General features: G+C 37.4%; 2 protein-coding genes across 3 annotated transcripts in view; both read right to left on the reverse strand.

Moving 5' to 3' along the window:
* tmem108 (transmembrane protein 108) overlaps window positions 1–20,911 on the reverse strand; it is a 267,480-nt gene that overhangs the window by 201,095 nt on the left and 45,474 nt on the right. The window lies entirely within an intron of this gene.
* The window catches only part of LOC100563610 (phospholipase A and acyltransferase 3), a 192,691-nt gene continuing 175,494 nt past the window's right edge, over window positions 3,715–20,911 (reverse strand). The window contains exon 5 of the mRNA XM_062957329.1: window positions 3,715–4,220. Coding sequence (XP_062813399.1) covers window positions 4,196–4,220 — 25 coding nt within the window. The 3' untranslated portion in view covers window positions 3,715–4,195. The remainder of the gene's footprint in view (window positions 4,221–20,911) is intronic.

The raw sequence follows: 20,911 nt of genomic DNA on the forward strand, positions 1-20,911 counted from the left end.
GGAGAACATGCAGATCAAGAATAGGTCTCTTCAGCCATCTACGGATCCATCCCCAAGATAGCGAAGACGGAGGACCATCATCCTCGAACTACAACTTTCAGAGAGTTCTAATAGCTGTCTGGATGAATGGATCTAAGCACTTGAAATGTTTTAAGCTTTGTACACTGTTTTTATTAATTAATGCTCAACTGTTTTAAATGTGCGATATTTTATTTTATTGAATTCTGTTATTTTGCCAGATTTTGTAAGCCGCCTTGAGTCCTCTCGGGTGAGAAAGGCGGGGCAGAAATGCTGTAAATAAATAAACAAATAAATAAATTTCCCATTCTGCTTCTCTTGAGCCAACTGTGTGTCCATGGCCTCATATGTTGTCAGCCTGATCAGCTGATCAGCTGTTTCAGATTTTTAAAAAGCGCACATACGCTGACACAGTACACACAGGGGGAAGAGAAGATAAGGAAAGCACATTTTGAATGACTGCAGGGATATACAGTCATGTAAAGGTGCATATTTTTCTGGCGAAATCAGGTTTTAAGTGCACCTTTTTAACACATGCTTTTCAGCTGTTAATGGGATTATGCCCACACTTTGGCCACTCCATTTTAACTCGGTTACTTCTGTGTTGTTAGCCATGTGTAGAAGGGCCCTAAGCCTCCCTGAGATGATATGGCAAAACTGAACCACCAAGATCCTTATGTAGCTTAGCCTTCTCAAAAATTGTCAATGTTTAAATGATAGAGAATGTTAAAAAATATTATTTATTTATTTATTTACCCTATTTATACCCCGCCTTTCTCTACACCGAAAGGAACTCAAGGCGGCTTACATATGGCAATTATTCAATACCTTAAACACATTCAAACATTAAAATAAGACAGGTATTGTTACTGAGCTATTCAATAAATAATATTGGCTGGCTGCAACCTATTCTACGCTTTCTAACCTGGTAGTAAGTTATACTGATCACATGGAAGGCATGGGTTAATAGACACTGCACCTATATGAGTCTTCCTAATTAAGGATGTTTCAGTTATAACATTGGCCAACACACATTTTGTTGCCTCAAGTGTTAGACCTATTTCTGGGTATTTTTGACCCGCTGATTCCAAAAATGAAAACAATTTCCCCCTATCTGTTCTAGTTTTTGAGATTGTTTGAGAACATAGGTCATATACTACTTTTCACTCGGCTTGCCTATAATAAATCAGGATATTTTAATGTTGTGTTTAAATTACTATCTTTCACAAATGAAGAAAACATACATAAATGAAAATAAAAAATGTACAAAATTTTACTTATTTCATACCAAAAGCACAAATTTAGGATACAAACTTTCCAGCTATTCGACATACCATATCTAAGAAACTAGAGCTGATGTGGTCTATCCAATGCAATTTTCTGAATCAGCGCCCAAAATAACCCCAGGAACAGACCTACAAACCAAGATACCGGGGATTTTTTTTTTCTGGTTGGTCTGTGTAATCATTGGAGAAATTTATTTGCCCTCACCTTACAAGTAACGATCTATAGGCAAAATTAAGAACAATCTGCCTGCCAAAGTTGAGCCCCTCCTTAACAATAGTTCTTGGACTCCTGAGGTAGAAAGATTAATTCTGTTGCTCGTTATGGGGTATCCAGTGACTTGATGACATTAAAGGATACTCAGTTTCTGACTTCGTTTGCATACTAATCTTGACGGCTCTTATCAAATGATGTTTGTCCCGTCATCGTCATCCCATTGAAAACAATGTGCATGGGATTCATATTGTATTTTTAAATAAAAATTGCATGAAATTCACTGCTTTCAAGTGTGATCATGAACAGGAAGCATACTATCCCCTGTGCTGTGACATCTCCTTTAAGAGCATGTCTGTGGACGGTCCCTGTGGACCCTGGGATTTGTCAAGAAAGGAGCTGTTGCCATTTGTCTCTAGCTATGAGACAGGAGACGACCCCTGTGATTGCTACTTTGAAGTCTTCAGTTCCCTTTTTTATGTGTTCTTTAAAAAATTTCTGCACAAGTTCGAGTTACTGTATATACTTGAGTATAAGCCTAGTTTTTCAGCCCTTTTTTTAAGACTGAAAAAGCCCCCCTCAACTTATACTCAGGTGAGGGTCCTGGTTGGCTTATATTTGGGTCAGCTTATACTCGAGAATATATGGTACATTTATTATTTTTCTCTATTATTATTGGTATTATTACATTTATTATTTTTCTCTATTATTGTTGCTACTATTACATTTATTTTACTCTATTTTTATTATTATTATTAATACATTTATTATTTCACTCTGATATTATTATATTTATTATTTTACTCTATTTATTACTACATGTATTATTTTCCTGTATTATTTATTATTATTATTATTATTATTATTATTATTATTATTATTATTATTATTACATGCATTATTTTACTCTATTATTATTAAAAGGATACATAAGCACATTGTGAAAGCCACCCACTGCATGGCTATCACCCTCCTCCCACCAGACTCAAATCAAGGAAGGGCTTCATGAGAACCACCACTCCTCTTGATGTTCCTCCAGCAACAGCAAGGGTGTCTCTCTGGGCAGCTAAACCTGGCAATTCTAACTGGATGGCCCCCCAAGAGGGTCTTCCTCCAGGGGCAAACCAGGAATGGGCAACTTGGAAGTCCCTGAACAGACTCAGAAGCGTAGTGGGCAGATCAAAAGACAACCTGGCAAGATGGCACTACCTGGAGGAATCCTCCACCTTGTGTGACTGTGGAGCTGAACAAACAACTCAGCATATATATGCTTGCCCACAATGCCCTGCCTCATGTATGGAGGAGGAGTTGTTTAAAGCTACAGACAATGCGGTTGCTGTTGCCCGCTTTTGGTCCAAAACTATTTAGTTGCTTGCGATTTCTTTTCTTTTCTATTTTATTTCCATTATTTGAAATGTATTTGCTGTACCAATGCTTTTGACACAAAATAAATAAGCACATTTACATTGAAGAAGATGAGAATAATGATTTAATCAGAGTTGGACAATCTTATCTTAAATTAGAGCTTTATGTAAATATTCAAAAACATTTAACCTACTGATGCCTCAATTAATGTAATTTTATTGGTATCTGTTTTTATTTCTGAAATTTACCACTCTCGGCTTATACTGGAGTCAATGTTTTCCCAGTTTTTTGTGGTAAAATTAGGTGCCTCGGCTTATATTCAGGTCGGCTTATACTCGAGTATATACAGGGTATCTGTTCTTTGAAGGATTGTTATTTTACATTCAAAACTGCTAATATTGAATAAATTATGTAAAAGTAAGTAAGTACTGGTACTTGTTTTATTACTTCTGTGGTTTCTTTTCTCTTTTTTTGCTGTTGTTTACATTTTACCTTTAAGAAACATATGGGCTCCCATTTCCAGAGACCACTGTGACCCTCACCAATGGCGGACCTGGACCGAACTTGGGCACAGACACCCCCATGACCCACTTTACATCCTAATGAAGTTTGAGGGAGGATGGACCATGGACAATGGGATTTGCAGTACCTTCACCTACATTCAGTGACTACTGCTAACCCCATCAAACCATGGATATAGGCCCAACTTGGCACCAGACCACCCATTACTCACTAGAAGGCCAGGTGGAATTTGGAACTGGGATGGATCATAGACGATGGGGGTTGTAGTATCTTCACCCACACCCAGAGTGTCAAAGACAGAACGCCACAAGATAAAAGATAACAAAGTTTATTGGAGTTACAGAACCAAAAATGCCCGTAAAAGACAAGGGCTAGGCAAACACTGGCCTTAAAAGTAAAAAGAGACAAGAAAAACGTTCAAAAGATAAACCGGACTAAACCGGAGTTTAATCCGGGTTAAATCAAAACAGCTTGCTTCAGCCTGGGAATAAACAAACAGAATCTGGTGAACAAAAAGTTCAAAGGAATGCAACTAATTGGCAGCAGATGCTTCTCTGCTGCCAAGAGCTATGTTTAAGTAACTTAGAGGTTACTCCTCCACACAGCAGGCAATTTCCCGATACAAACACAGCAGACGAGGGCAGAAGCAGTCAGCGAAGTCCCAATCCGTTCCGAAGGTCGTAAGGCAGATGCAGACGTTTGTAGTTCACCAGTTCCAACGATAGACACAGGTAGGAGAATCCGAGGCCGTAGTCAGTCAGTCCGTAAGTCCAGAGTAAGCAGATGGCGTCCGTCAAGAAGACGACGGAAGGTCAAAGCTATTAAGATTAAGCAGAGGTTGCACAACAAAACCCCACACAATTCCTCCCACCGTCTGAGCCCAATGTCCAGGATAACTTACGTAGTCAGCAAACGAATCACACCCGTCTTCAGGAAAACTTCCCACACAGATCCCAAGCGTTCGTCCAGATTACCTTGCCCAACGCAATTTGCTATTGCTCCCAAACCCCATTTTATGCCAGTTACAAGTCCTCATCGCTATCAGCTGTTCTCCTTAGTCCGGGCGTTTCCTCATCACTTTCCTCATCAGAACTGGAACACCTTTGACTACGCCCCACAGCATCCCCAGCTGTGGATCCCGTCCCATCCCTCCAGCTTGTCCACGGGTCTAATCCTGAAGGTCCCCAATCGCCTTCCATACTATCATTGCCAGTGGCACCCAAATCCTCCCTTACACGAGTCCATTCCATGTCATCCTCTTCTGAGCTAACCATCTCTTCCTCCATTCTCTCAGTAAACCCCTCAAAAGAATCCTCGTCAGATGGTTCTGCAAAGATATCTCGCAGCCGCTTCCTTTCTCGCTCCTCGAGGAGTCTTACGCCCACGTCTCCCAGTAGTAGAGCCATGAGGCTCAACCATAACACAGAGACTACTGCAAACCCCATCAATGCTGCACGAGAAAAACAGCTATTTGCCGGTTTGTGCCAAATGACAGCTATAACAGCTCTCCACTGTGCATGTGCAAAAACTGCAAATCTTGAGATACCATGTGAGACTTCTAGCAATGTCATTGCACTTTTTTAAAAAGCAAGAAAGCGGGGGAATGATGGAAGCAGAAATTACAACAAATTGGGAAGAGCAAAGCTTCCCTGGTATGATGAGTCAAACTGGATTACTTTAAACAGTACGAACTTCATGTGATGGGGGGGACTATACATCCTATCAGGATCCTGTATGCATACTATTGTTAAAAACTGCAGGATGCATAGTGATTTAGCGTTTTAAATTTTAAATATGATGAGGTCCATCGTTGCAACTATTTTTATTGTACATTTCTACCTTGTGTAAGACAGCTTGAATCTCAGTCTGGGAAAAAGGTGGGATATAAATAAAGAGATGGATGCAAATTAAAAAGTTAGATTTCTAACTTTGCTCAAACACTCATTGCAAAATGTACTTATCTTTCTACTTGCACAATATGGCCTCTGTTGCACATAAGAGGCCTTGGAGTTCACTGTAAATGCTTTTAATTTCAGAGTCACTCTGGGCCAATCTAGCTATGACACTGATTTCATAAATGCAATGAATGTGCTTAATCTTTAAAACTGAAATTGTGTGACACTGAGTGCATGAATGCAATTACTGTGCTTTATTTTCAAAAAATTAAATAGGATGATACTGATTACACAAATGCAATTAACATGCTTAGTCTTTAAAGCTTACATAGCAGCTACAGGGGAGGTATCAGGACCATACCATCTAGAGAGGAGGGAGTTTAACTCCTTATTCCAACATTGTCCAAATGAAACTACTCTCATGGCCCGAATCTGTCACTGACTTCAAAAGAAAATCTATCACTCCATGAGTATTCTTTGGAAGGGGAATAGGTGTTTTGGTAAGAAGAAATTGTGAGAAACCAAAATTATCAGATTAACATATTCCACATACTGTATGTTATGGTTAACTCACATATACCCAGTATGAGTTGGCAGATCAAAAGATAACCTGGCAAAATGGAAGTACCAAGAAAAATTCTCCACTTTGTGTGATTGTGGGGCAAAACAAATTACTCAGCATCTGTATGCTTGCCCACAATGCCCTGCCTCATGCACGGAGGAAGAACTGTTTAAAGCTACAGACAATGTGGTCACTGTTGTCCGTTTATTGTTCTAAAATTACTTAGCTGCTTGTGCTTCCTTTATTTTATCAGTTTTATACTTATTTATTTATGCAATGCTTTCGACACGAAATAAATAGATAAATACATATACGGATGAGCTCCCTCTATCAGCTCCAGCTCCATGCAGGAACATGAGAGAAGCCTCCCTCAAGGATGGTAAAAACATCAAAACATCTGGGCGTCCCCTTGGCAACGTCCTTGCAGATGGCCAACCCTCTCACTCCAGAAGCAACTCAAGTTACTCCTGACACGAAAATAAATAAATAAATAAATAAATAAATAAATAAAAAATACATATACCCAATATGATATTTTGAGGCCCCAATTTATTAATACTCAACACTGATTCTTCTTCAACACATCTACCCCAATTTGTTGAGGTTGCTTTCAGTTTGTGTAGAGCAGTGGTTCCCAACCTTTTTTTTTACCAGAGACCACTTGACCAGGGACTACTTTTACTAGGGACCACTCTCTGACATTCATACCAAAGGGGTTACAAATCAGCTTTTGGTCAACTTTAGATTTGATTTGGTTATTTGGGGGTTTGATTCAGAAAACTGCATTGAATAGACTACATCAGCTCTAGTTTCTGATACAGAAAATATGCCATCTGCTTGCCTACAGAAAACCATATTTAATAATCTAGAGCTGATGTGGTCTATCCAATGCCATTTCTGAATCAGCACCCCAAATAACCCCAGGAACAGGCCTAAAAACGAAGACACCAAGAAAAAATCTTTTAGTTAGGCTGTGTTACGGTAGTAATGGTGAGGCCGTGGACCATATTTTAATTCTTGCAGACCAATGGTGATCCACGGACCACAGGTTGGAAAGCACTGGAGTCGAGAAAAGGCAGGATATAAATAAACATCATCATCATCATCATCATCACCATTTTCTTCTTTCCTTGTTCATTTCTTGTTGTGACCGTTTCCTTCTCGTTCAGTCACATTCTGATCCCATACAATCAAGGATCAATCACTGAATTAGATAATTCATGACACCATGTATCAGCTTGATTTACCTATTGGGTGGCTTCACACTCAGAACTTTATCGCACTAGCCTGTTGTCTCACATCCATCGCATTGTTAAAATAAATGAGAACATACCGGAGACATATTAATTAGAAAAATCGCTATTATACCAGTCTGCAATCACACTATTCTGTCCCCATCTTTTTTTTTTTCACCTTTCCTTCCTGCCCTCTCTTTCCCTGTTTTGCCTTTTATCCACCCCACCTGCTCTCTATAGACTTTGCAAAATGGGTCTTACACCCCCTGCCCAAAAAATGTTAAAAAAAAAAGAGCCCAAAGAAGCAGATACAGGGCACTTTCTTTTTACCCCTTCTCTCTACGAGATTACTCCAACTGAAATCAGAGCTATGCTTTAGCCTTACCCTCTTTCTTCCCCGGGGCTCACTCTTCTATACATAAGACCAACCTTGGCCTGGTTAGGAACAGCAAGGCGGAGAGGAGGAAAATCACGCCTGTTCATTCAAGCAATAATATCGGCCACTGCCCAACCAATGATTTAAATGCAAAATAGCAATGGGAGAGGCACAACATCATGTGATAAGTACTGGCTACAGAAGCTATTATCCTGGTATAATTGCGACTTACCAGTATTATGTGATAAAGTATTCAGTCAGTCATACGAGTGCTCCCTGTCAATCGGAAATCATGAAGTAAATTGGATGTTACTAACTACAAATACAGCAAGGTAGTCAAGGAAAAGAAGATATAGACCACAAATGAGATGTTATCACAACACAACATGGCCAAGCTTTTGGATAACTGTGCAGTGCAATAATGGATGTCTAATATGTATAATGACCTCGGAATGGCCTTAGACTATGATTTTTTTGGATGGCATGATTTTCAACTGTTTGTAATGTGTTAAATTTTTGTTTTAAATTTTTAAATATTTAATATTTTAAGCTTTAATTTTATATGTGTTTTGGGGCATCGAATTGTGCCATGTGTAACCCACCTTGAGTCCCCTTCGGGGTGAGAAAGGAGGGCTACAAATAGGGCAAATAAATAAATAAATAAATTAGATTACCTTACTCAAAAAGAATAATCCTAACTCCGATAAAGGAGTTTTTATTTAATTGCCAACAAGAACAAACTGAAAAGATATGTTTGTTTTTTTTAATACGTCCAAAATGTTAATGAAAAGTATTCTCACTTTCTTTTGGCTCAGTTTGAATAAAAATTAATTAATGTAATACTAATGTATTACAGTACTGCAGTAATTAATTAACGCAGCTTGTCGGCAATTAGAATTTATTCAGCAAGTATACCTTTTTAAAGAGTGATGTAAAAAAGACTGAACTTTTATTTCTTTAAAAAAATACCAGAAGCAGATGCAGTCTTTGATAAGTCTCTAGAGTACAATTTGTGTAAAGCAGATCCCCGAGGTTAATATCTGAATAACTGTAGTGCTTGGTATTTAAAGAACCAATTTCAAAGTATTTTTAGTTGACAGAAAAATGATGAAAAGGTTCTGCTTCTGTTGGGGAACACAGATTAAAACGCAGTCAAAATAAAAGGATGAACTCTATCTAAAATATAAGATCTTTCACATTCAGCAATAAAATGTCAGGACCTGATTCAGAAACCCTTGCACACAAAAACCAACTACACACATGCAGGCACATACCAGGAAATCACTTCCAAACAGAAGGTTGCTGCTGTCCTTTTCATAAAAGGAGGACTGTACAAAAGCTTTTCCAATTGGTAATGGACAACCTGATAGGCATAAGTGCATTCAGCCCTCGAGCATGAATAATCATGTACAAGTCTAGACTCAGGCAAAATGATACAGCAAACACTAAGACCATTCCAGAAGATCTTGAAACAAAAGTCTGCTTTTATAAAATTCATATATGGACTATGCTTTTTTGTTTGCAATTACCTTTGAGGCATGCCTCAATGATTATCATTTGAAATGACTGCTCTTTGCTTGACATGTGATGGAAAGCTTGGTCACCATGGCTTCACTATGGCTGTGTTAATGACAGTAAAAGGAGTGCCAAGGACAGATTGAGGGAGCCTTGTTCCCCTTAAACTGTAACAGGTATAGCTATTTCCTATCTGATAAGAACTAATGGATAGGATAAAACTACAATGGGAGTGACTTTGGAAATGGTTATTTCTGCACCATGGATCTATTCCACTCTCAATCGCCTTTGAAATGCCTTGTAAGGAATCCTACTCTCACTTACCTGGAAGTAAACTTCATTCAATTAAAGAGAACTGATCTCTGACTCAATAAATATATGCAAGACTGTCTTGTCTAATTGTCTTAATTCCTACAACCAGGAGATCAACTTGGAAAGATACTCATAGCAAAGAGCTACGATTTTCTTTTATTGTATTTTGGACATTATTTCTAAATTGTGGCCATAATCTTGCTGGGGAACCATACTAGCATAAGAATAGCTAAACAAGCTGTTGAACTCAGAGTCTGAATTATTTGTTTGTTTGTTACTTGCTTCTCCTGACAGTTCAACGCGAGGTACAATGCAGTTAAAACACATTTCTTTGGCCCCTTCCACACAGCTGTATAAAATCCACATTGAATTGGATTATATGGCAGTATGGACTCAGACAACCCGGTTCAAATCAGATATTGGGGTTATCTGCCTTGATATTCTGGGTTATATGGCTGGTGTCTAAAAAAATATTGAAGCATATTAGAAGAGAGTGTAAGCATGGTACAGTAGTGGTTTGAATGCTGAACTAGGATTCTGGAAGATCAGGATTTAAATGGTTACTAAACCACAGAAACTCACTGGGTGCCACTGAGAAGTCTCATTTGCAACCTTCATTTTCCAAGAAAACTCTGTGATTAAGGGTGCATCTATCCTAGAATTAATGCAATTTGACACCACTTTAACTGCCATGGCTCAAATCTATGGGATCCTTGGAGTTGTGGTTTGGGAAGACACCAGCACTTTGACAGAGAAGGCCTGTTTTTTATGGTTGTCATAAGTAGGAAATTATTTAAAGTCACACACACACAAAAACTATTAGAAAAAAATGTTCTAATCAGAAACTAAATAGTGTGAGAATAAACTGAATAGATTCAGAACACTTATTTTTATTTTCAGCTTTGACCCTATTTAAACTTTGGGCTTATAAAATACCAAAGTGTAAAGTAGCACTGAGACTGTTTCTGTCTCCTTCCCCATCTAACTTGTTCCCATATTTTCTAACAGCTATTTCTCTCAAACATGCAGCAAATGATTTGCCAGGGATTTAAACCTTGGCTAAATAAACTTAATTGATGCTGAGCTGACTTAGCAGTCTGCAGAACAGATCACAGCCATTCACAGATGTATGCCTAGAATGCAAGCCTCTGCTTTTCTTTAAGGGCTCTCAATCATAATTAGGAACTGTGAAAACAAGAGATTTTCTTATAGGGACAGTTCCCTAATTGTTCAGTGCCATGTACATTTAACCATGCCATGTACAGTAACAGCACTATAGAGATTTTATTGCTGCTTCTATTACGAAAATTACTACTGCTATCACTACTGCAAAATATATATGCTTCTGGGAATAGAGTCTGAAATAAAATGTTGAAAATCCCAAGTGGAAACATGGATCATTGTTGTTTTTAAAATGCAATAGCATTATTGTTACTCATTATGAGTAATTCATTAGTATCCCAATACAAATATGAAACAGAAAAATGGTCCAAACATCTGGTCCCCCCACAAATGGCTTAATATGTGAAAAAAATCCCCTCAAAATTTCCTTCAAAGTATTTTAGCCTCTGAAGTATTTTGTTCTCTCAAAAGTAATAAAAAAAAATAAGCAATCCACATTCCCTGTCAAATAAAGTTAATATTTATAATAAGTCACTTCCAGGCTTGTTCAGACTTGTCAGAGGTCTGAGGTTCAGAAGATTGCTGATGAAATATTAATAATTCTATTATGTAACAGAGAGGGAGCTCTGCTGCATCCTAAAATACTTACATTTACATTTCACTGGATATCGTTCTAAAACTAGTTTTATGCAAAATGTGTAACAATTCTAAATAGTAAAGGATTTTGGTTTTACAGAAGGCTGCCTCTGAAAACCTGGAACACTGAAAAAATCTACTTTTGTTTTGCCACTGAACACAGAGTCTCAATGGAAAACTACTGGATATGAAAGCTTCCAGCTCTTCCAAGCATCCTGCGAATCCAAGGAAATCTTCGTATTACACCTGTTCTGTCCCATCCCCACAAAAAGAAAGAAAGAAAGAAAGAAAGAAAGAAAGAAAGAAAGAAAGAAAGAAAGAAAGAAAGAAAGAAAGACAGAAGAGGGGAGGGGAGGGAGGAAGGAAGGGCGGAAGGGCGAGTTTAATGAATTACACTGAACCCCGATTCAACCCTCCATTCCAACACTACATTGCCAGACCTCTTTGCTATTTCATTTTGGGCTATGAAAAGTTATTTTTTGGACCTCAATCCCCGGAATTCTCAGCTATCATGTCCAATGGTTTGGGAAATTATAGGAAATGATCTTTAAAAGGTAATCTTCCAAGCTCTTGCATAATGTGAGTCCCTTTTAAGAGCTTCACTCATTTTTTTTTGTCTTTATGAACTCAATGTTAGCAATGCAATACAGATAATACTTCTAGGAAAATAAAGTTGGTATGTTCACTGGTATTTCTAATTGAAGGTATTGTTTTTTAAAAGTCTTGGTCACAGGTAGATGCATGTATACTTTGGATTTATATCCTTGAAACATGGAATTTATTGATAGTCAACTGCATCACGTTTACTTTTAAGTAAAAGTTTCCCTTTGACATTAAGTCTAGGTGGGTCTGACTCAGGAATGGTGTTCATCTCCATTTTTAAACTGAAGAGCCAGCAGTCCGTAGACACCTCCTAGGTCATGTGGCCGGCATGACTTCATGGAGCGCCACTACCTTCCCGCTGAAGTGGTACTTATTGATTTACTTATATTTGCATGTTTTTGAACTGCTAGGTTGGCAGAAGCTGGGGCTAACAAAGGGAGCTCATCCCATCCCACGGATTCGATCTGCTGACTTTCCAATCAGCAAGTTCTGTAGCTTAGCAGTTTAACTCACTATGCCACCTTTTGTTTACTTTTAGAGTTGTTAAAACAATTATACTCTAAGTTCCAAAATACTTGCTTTCGCCCTTCAATGGTCAGAACGTCTTATTGCTTTAGCTATGTGGGAACATTTATATCTGTTACTGATGTCAACTTCAAGAAAGTATACTTTTGAAAATCATCCATTTATATTAATACAGACGTCTAGTACTCATCCATATTCTGTGTACTTGCTCCTTTCTTCTTTTTCTTCTCTCCATATCCTTGTAATTATATATTTTTTAAAATCCAATAAAATTAAGGAAAGTAGGACACATGGTCATCGCGGCATGCAGGTGAAATTGAAACCTTGCCAAGGGTATAATGTGCAGCTAATACATTTGACAATTAAAACAAAGACTTGTTCGCCAAATAGAAGGGAGAATAGGGAGGAAGAAAAAGATCAGGTAATAATTCTTCTTTAAAAAACCAGCTTTATTTTATGCAAAAATAAATAAGTCAGAAATCACAGGTAATTATGTAATAATGCAGCACTTGTTTCCCATGTACTGCAAAAGATAAACAAACAGATATAAGCTAGTTCAGTATTACACTTGGGGATCATGGACTAATGAGTCTCCGCTAAGCTATTCACCAGCCTGACTCCTGTAAATTAATCTTTTAAATGCCCCTAGACTCTCAGCATATGTCCAGAAAATCATAATTCACAACCTTGAGGCCACTGAATATGCCAATCCAGCTGTTCCTGTTAACAACATTGAAAAAAGATCAAGGGCATTCCATCTGTAGCTCCATCAACAGGAATCAATGAAAAATGGCACTCCATGAATTAATATCAATCACAGATGCTTGCTTAATCATCTGATACGTTGTTTGTAGAACTTACACTAAGCAAGCAAGATATTGCCACCAGGTAGAGTTTACTGGTGACAGTGTTCTTTTTACCTTTTTCTTTTGTTCTGAGATTTTAAATACAGATTTCTATTTGTAATGTCTCTTTGTCAACACTATAATACATAGTTAAATCTGAATTCAATCTTCTGTAAAGATGATGATGATGATGATGATTAATAAAATACAGTAGAGTCTCACTTATCCAACCCTCGCTTATCCAACATTCTGGATTATCCAACGCATTTTTGTAGTCAACGTTTTCAATACATAGTGATATTTTGGTGCTAAATTCGTAAATACAGTTATTACTACTTAGCATTACTGCATATTGAACTACTTTTTCTGTCAAATTTGTTGTATAACATGATGTTTTGGTGCTTAATTTGTAAAATCATAACCTAATTTGATGTTTAATAGGCTTTTCTTTAGCCTCCTTATTATCCAACATATTCGCTTATCCAACGTTCTGCTGGCCCGTTTACGTTGGATAAGTGAGACTCTACTGTAAGACAATTCCAGATAAAATATTTACAGGGGAGCACGTGGGATATTTAATGATGTAGGAAGTGCTTTTTAAAATGAAAGATTTCACTTCTGAAAATGCTGAATCTATAGGGTCATAAATAAGATTAAAACTTCTGTTGAGTAAGAACAGCCCAGGTCTTTCCAGCTAGTGCTTTAATTTGTAGTACCTCTAGAAACAGATTCCCAGAAATTATAAAAGACCACAAGTATAAAAAGGCTTTAGTGAAATGGTTTCCCTCTTCATTGGTGAATAGTGGTAAATTGATCTTCTCATAATTTACCATTTGGGAGATGGGAATTACAAATCCAACACTATACAACCAAATGAAACATAATTTCAACAAAGCACATCTTAGAAAACAGAAAATGTATCATATGTTCACTATGCATCTCAGTACTGTTTAATGTGAACTATTATATTCATCATAGGTTTTTAACCATGTATTAATTGTTTATAATGAAACGGTACATTTCTACTCAGCAGCCAAAGGGTAAATTTCTGCCTAGCATTTCTGTACGCCAACATGTTGCACAGACTCAGTAACAAAGCATGGTCAGTGATGATTAGATGCTTCCAGCGTATGTGGCCTCCATCAGAAGACTTGGAGATACCCAATAGACAATTTCTTACCAAATGACAATGAAATGTTTGTATACACGCCAACTATATAACCCATTGTAACTCAAGACTCAGGACTCTGAGACTGAAGCAGTTATCTTGCTCGAGGGCCCAGCTGAATAAAATCCTGCTTTTTTTCCACTCCAGAAGACTGCATTATACTTGAGCCATTTTAACTGCTACATTGGTTACAATAACAGATTAAAATGGAACCACAGGGAAAGGGAGAAGCTCTGAGATCAGAAAAAGGTAGGAACAAAAATGTCTGAAAATTGAACAATTGACAACAAGAAATCTACTGAAAGGGACTTTGTAGATCTGCCCATTATTCAACTGCTAATAAAACTTGGTTTATATTTAAAAAAAAAACATTGGGTGAAAGTTAGGATAAAGTTGGGATACAGTCAAAAAAAGTTTTGAAGAACACACATTATTATTGAACTACAACTCATGGAATCTCTCAAACCATGAGGAGGCAGAAGTCAGAATTCAGAAGTCAGAATTCCCTTCTATTCATTCAGTTGCATATGAGCTCATAACATACAGTTATTAGGGTTCAGTGGGAAGTGTAGTCTCAAAAAGGAACTTTCCCAAACAGTGATTAAAAATTATGAACTTACTAGATACAAGTTATGAACTCACTGATTCTGAAGAAATATAACTACTGTAGGTTTGATCAAGACTAAAGATTTTTATTTTTAAAAAAATTTTAAACTGATTTATAGTGTATTGTACAATTTTTATATATGCGTTTTATTGTAAGCCGCCCTGAGTTCCCTGTTGGGTAACAAAGATATAATATTGTAATAAATAAATAAATAAATAAAGAGCACAAATTGCTCATGTCCTAAAAAGGAAGAATGAAGCCAAGCAAAGCCAAACTCATCTTCAGTTTAGAGGTAGAAGATGAGTTTGGCTTTGCTTGGCTTCATTCTTCCTTTTCAGGACATGAGCCATTTGTTGTTACTGTTGTGTATCTTCAAGACATTTCTGACTTACAACAAACCAAGGGTTAACATGTCATGGGGTTTTCACAGCAAGATTTAGTCAGAAAGGGTTTGCCTTTGCTTTCCTCTGAGGCTCAGAGAGTGTGACTTGCCCAAGGCCATCCTGTCATAGTCCCCAATGCTCAACCCATCACATCATGCTGGCTCAGGCATGAGTAATTACTCCTCAACATATATCACACAGATTTTCTTGTGGAAGAAAGCTGCCAAGGTCATCTAAAACTTTTTTTGTGAGATATTTCAACTGCCTTTTTCTCTGTATGATCTTTTTCTTTCATTTTATAAACAATATTTCTCATATACTGTACTTGCTGCCATGATGGTGCCCTCCACTGGGAGAATTACCAGTACTTCTTTCTGTATTTTTTTAAAATGCTGTTTCAGCTTACTTGTCACACCATCTGTCAGTTTCCTATGGCTCATCACTGTAATGTAGCCGCAGAAATCCCCGCAATTCAAAGTTGTAAAACATTGGATTATATATTTTGAGATATTTCTGTTCAAGTATTTCCATTACTGGAAGTGTACACATTAAAATGGATATTCAAATGATAAAAGATGGACTTGAATTTTGGTTGTCTGTTTTCTTCTTTAAAGGATGTGCTAGAGTACAGACTGAGCATCCAAAATATTCCAAAATCCCAGACTATCTGCATGGAGTAGCTGAGATAGTGATGTCTTTACTTTCTGATGGTTTAATGTACACAAAATTTATTTCATGCACAGTTTTTTTTAAAAAAAATACATTGTTTATAAAATGAATGAAAAAGATCACACACAGAAAAACCTCAGTCAGTGCAGCAAAACCTTAATATGAAACTTAGGAACCCAATAATTATTAGAAGGTTATCTGTTTTCTCAAATGTACAACTCAGAATCCTAGACTCTGTGGCTCAGAGAGGTATGAAAGTCAAAGATTATGCCTCCCAGTTCTCTGTTCTGCTCCTCTGACTTTACCGAAGGGACTCAGAAAACCACTAAACTGAACAGTGTGTTGACCTCAGCCACTTGAGTCCATATATTAATCCCAGTTGCATGTATTCTGCGATTCCTCTTTTATTGAGAGGCTGCTTTTCTGTGTGGATGAACCACCATATGGTGAATTTTGAGCAGCTGTGTCATAGTTATCCATTTTTCAAACAACCCAACAGGCCATTGTCAATTAAAGCTTTTCATTAACTCTGTTGGGTTTGGAGTATGGCCCAAATGGCACTCAATTGTACTGATGAGAGATTCCAATTTATTTCTTTTTTATTCATTGATTAAAGTACTTTGGTCAGAACACTTAATGGAAACAACACATAGATATCAACAGCAATAACATTCATTCTATTTTCTTTTGTCAACTTCACATTTCAGAAGTGTTATGAGTTAAACAAGGGAGTGTTATGAGTTAAACGATGGTCTCTACAAGGTACCCGTTTTCTCACTGCAAAAATAGTTTAAATGGCTGAAAAAGTGATGTGTAAATTTTACAGACTAGAGTCATCACTCATACTAGTCAAGATAAATTTTTCCGGTTGTAATTTATCATCCATTCATACGCGTTGCTCTGTTAAATGACACGAAAGAAAGCACTCAAGCATCTGAATGAGTGCCATAGCCCTTGTGTATCAAATATGAGATTATTTCTCAAAGATATGACAAGGAAAATCAAGGCAAGGCAAGTAAACATAGTAAGAGGAGTCTAGACAAATCTTACCTATTTATGGATTTAGGAGGAGTTCAGAAAACAGATAGAAGGTCATCCTAATTTGTGTGTGCTTCTTAGAGCTACACATTTCAGACTTGCGAAGCTGAGAAGAGGCACATAAATGCTTTAAATAAATGAACAAATGGTGATTATGACAAAAATAAAGTTAATATTGATATTTTAGACAGGCATTTAGATGAAATAATAGGAGTTTTTTTGGTGGATCTACCAATTAACATAACAACCTCGTAATCCCCACATTGTGAAAAACCCATTTATTGTCCTTTTTTAAAAAAAGGTAAATGTTTCCCCTGAAGTTAAGTCCAGTCATGTCTGACTCTGGGGGTTGGTGCTCATCTCCATTTCTAAGCCGAAGAGTCGGTGTTGTCCGTAGACACCTCCAAGGTCATGTGGCCGGCATGACCGCATGGAGTGCCGTTACCTTCCCACTGGAGCGGTACCTATTGATCTACTCACATTGGCATGGAGCTAACAGCGGCTGCTCACGCCGCTCACGGGGTTTGAACCTGGGACCTTTCGGTCTGCACGTTCAGCAGCTCAGTGCTTTAACACACTTCGCCATCGGGGCTCCTTATTGCCCTTTTGGAAGATGACAATATCCTTCATAACAGGGACCTACTAATTGTTTCTATTGAATTTGTTATCTTTTATTGTATTAGAAAGAAAACATTGTTCCTATTGGATTTATAGAAAACCAGAATGGTGTATAGTTTTTGTTCTGGACTAGGACACCAGGGTTTGAATCCCCACTCAGCCACAGGAACCTAACTGGATGACCTTGGGCAAGTCATACTCTTTCAGCAAATATCCATGCAAAGAAAACACTAAGATAGGATCATCTTTTATAAAATATAAGGCACATAACAACAGCAGCTAATTGGATTTCACTCCTTGTGGAGAAAGGCAATTCAAGAATGGGAACAATTTTTCTGGCTGTACTTCTAGTTGTCCTTGAAGCTGTAATTTCAACCTTATGAAGATCAGGTTATGACTGTTAACAGCAATAGTGGGACAGGAAACTCCTTCCTGGAATTCTTCTATCATTATTCTATTATGAAAGGTGCAGATTGTGATGGAAAAGCTTTATATAGTTACTACACTTCCTCCACATTATTTCTTCCATCCCCAGGGCATATGTATTCTGACATGTGACATGCATCAATGAACAGAACCTGGAAATTTTACTTATTGGGACTAAAGTTTTCAGATGCTTCCCAGCATGTGGGTGAGGAAATTTTAAGAGTACTTTTCCAAATTCTGCTTCACAAAAAGGTCATCAGCCATCAAACGGAAATGGAGTATTGATATAAAATCTAAAGGTGTTGATAAAGAATCCTGGCTGGGATGCTTCTATATAGATGTTCATCCAACTTCACCCTCTCTGCCTTAGGGAGAGAGGAGAGAGATAAGAGAAGTAATGGAAAAATATGAGAAGGTTACAAGTGGAAGATGGTATTGCCAGGACATTACCCATGATTGAGAAAAACAACGACACAATTAGAAAATCACAGAAGCGTTCTTAATCCAATTCACTTCGCACCACACACATGCATGATCATTCTATGCCTGTTAATTTGTAAGTAATTTTCACCATAAACAGTCAATGTGGTGCAGTGCTAGGGGTCCACGAGACAGAAACTGGCTGGGTGACTAACAAGTAACACTTTCTCTGCCTTAAAGTAAGGCAAAAGCAACCTCTTCTGAATAAATTTTGTCAAGAAAATTCTAGCATTGGGTTAAATTATGCTGGAGTCAATTTGTAGGATTATAATAAGAAAATGTTCATAAATTTACTATCATGTTTAAATTTGCCTTAAAGTGAGCATGGCACAAGATAAACTCTTGTTTTTCAATTAACTCTTTTTTTGTAGAATTCTTCAAAGATTCTTAGAAATGGGCTGAACTGAACTTACTTTATCTAACACTTCTTTATTTTTATCCATCTTTGTTCATATTCTGTTAACAAACTCAATACTGTTTCCCCTAATTTCTCCCTCATAATAACAATAGCAGCAGCAACAACAAATGTTATTTATATCCCGCCCCCTCTCCCAGAAGGGACTCAGGGCAGCTTACAGCAAGTAACAGTTAAAACAATAAAAAATAACATAACTGAAAATACAACCATTGTAATTACTGAAAACATATAAGAACATAACATCAACATCAAAAATAATTTCTCTTGATGGAATCAAATCATTAAAAATGTTATAACCACCAATCTTATTAAAATACCTCCATTTAAGACTGCAGCTTTAGGGGGCCCTCAAGGTAGTTGAAAGCTGTCATTGCAGGCTAAGTTAAACTAAGATGTTCATTATGTTGACAGACTTGGCCAGCAATGATGCACTGAACTGTCCTTTTTCAACACTTAGCATGCCTGCTTTGATCCTATGCTCAGGGATGGATCTTTTCTGGCCACTGATCCTTTTCCATCCACTTCCATGTATCAAATAAGCCAAGTTTTAAAGTTAGTCAGACCTTTAAAAATGGCAACAAATTAGATTCCTCTTCATGTTGATGTTTTTCAATTCTCTCTGCACCAGAAAACAGCCTTGGTTATTTAGTCAGAATGTTCTATAATAAAATAGCCAAAGGTTGCCAGTTTTCACATGTTGTTTATTGATTCTCTGGCAAGAGGTAAGCAATCTGCAAATTACACTGAATTAGGCTGCAGTTTCATTTTTAGCAAAGCTGAATCTAAAGAAGAAGCAGGGACGTAATGAACAAATTACATTGATTTTTGGAAACCAGGAGGATTTTTGGAAACTAAAGGAGGAAAACTACTACCAAGCTTGTAATTTAGGTGGGATCTCTAGAGAAAGCACAGAATCTTGCCCCTTCTCCCCCCCCTCCAAGGTTTGACATCTACCTTGGGGGGGGGGGGGTACTTGGACATCTGGTAGACTACATGGTAATATTCTTGGTACACAAGAAATTAGTCTATTCTCATCAACAACAATAAACTTGGCATTAAAATTATTCTGTTGGGCATTCTAGAAAAATCTGTTCCATTCAATTCCTGGCATAATTCAATTGCTGGTTTAGACCGATAAAACTCTATACAGCTTGGATTCAGGTAGTGTTTGAAGGACTATATCTCATGAGTTACTCAGAGCTCTATTATCATCTGGAAAATGCCTTCTCTCTGTTCCACCACTTTCCCAGGCTTGTTTGATGGAAATAAGGAAGAAGACTTTTTCTATGGCTGTTCCCAGCCTATGGAACTCCATTCCCATGTCAAAATATTTTTATGACACCAAGCTTATTAAAAATGACAAGGAATGGGTTTTAATGATAGGCAGTGCTGCTTTTAAGACTTATATAGGATCTTTTGATGAATGTTAATGTTTTCAATGTTTAATGTTTTAACTTTATAAACTTCTTAATCACTTTTAAAATAACACTTATATTTATTTATTTATACTTCTATTAATAATTTTGTATAGTTTTAATGACACTGGCAATGGTCCACATAGTTAAAGCAATGGATATGAGAGCTGGACCTTAAGGTCCAGCTTCAGCGAAGGAAGATAGATGCTTTTGAACTGTGGTATTGGAGGAAAATTCTGAGAGTGCAAGAAGATCCAAGCAGTCCATACTCCAGGAAATAAAGCCTGACTGCCCACTGGAGGGAAGGATATTAGAGGCAAAGATGAAGTACTTTGACCACATAATGAGAAGACAGGAAAGCTTCAAGAAGATAATTATGTTGGGGAAAATGGAAGAAAAAAAGAAGAGGGGCTGACCAAGGGCAAGATGGATGGATGGTATCCTTGAAGTGACTGGCTTGACCTTGAAGGAGCTGGGGTGGAAACAGCCAGCAGGGAGCTCTAGCATGGGCAGGTCCATGAGGTCACAAAGAGTCGGAAGCAACTGAACGAATAAACAACAACAAATCTGTTTTAAATGATGTTGTGCTCCTTGAGTGCCATTATTGGTAGAAAGGCATGATATAAAACAAACAAATAAATAAATAAAACATCTCTGAGCC

Source organism: Anolis carolinensis, chromosome 6 (assembly GCF_035594765.1).
Source record: "Anolis carolinensis isolate JA03-04 chromosome 6, rAnoCar3.1.pri, whole genome shotgun sequence".
In the NCBI taxonomy this organism is placed as follows: domain Eukaryota; kingdom Metazoa; phylum Chordata; class Lepidosauria; order Squamata; family Dactyloidae; genus Anolis; species Anolis carolinensis.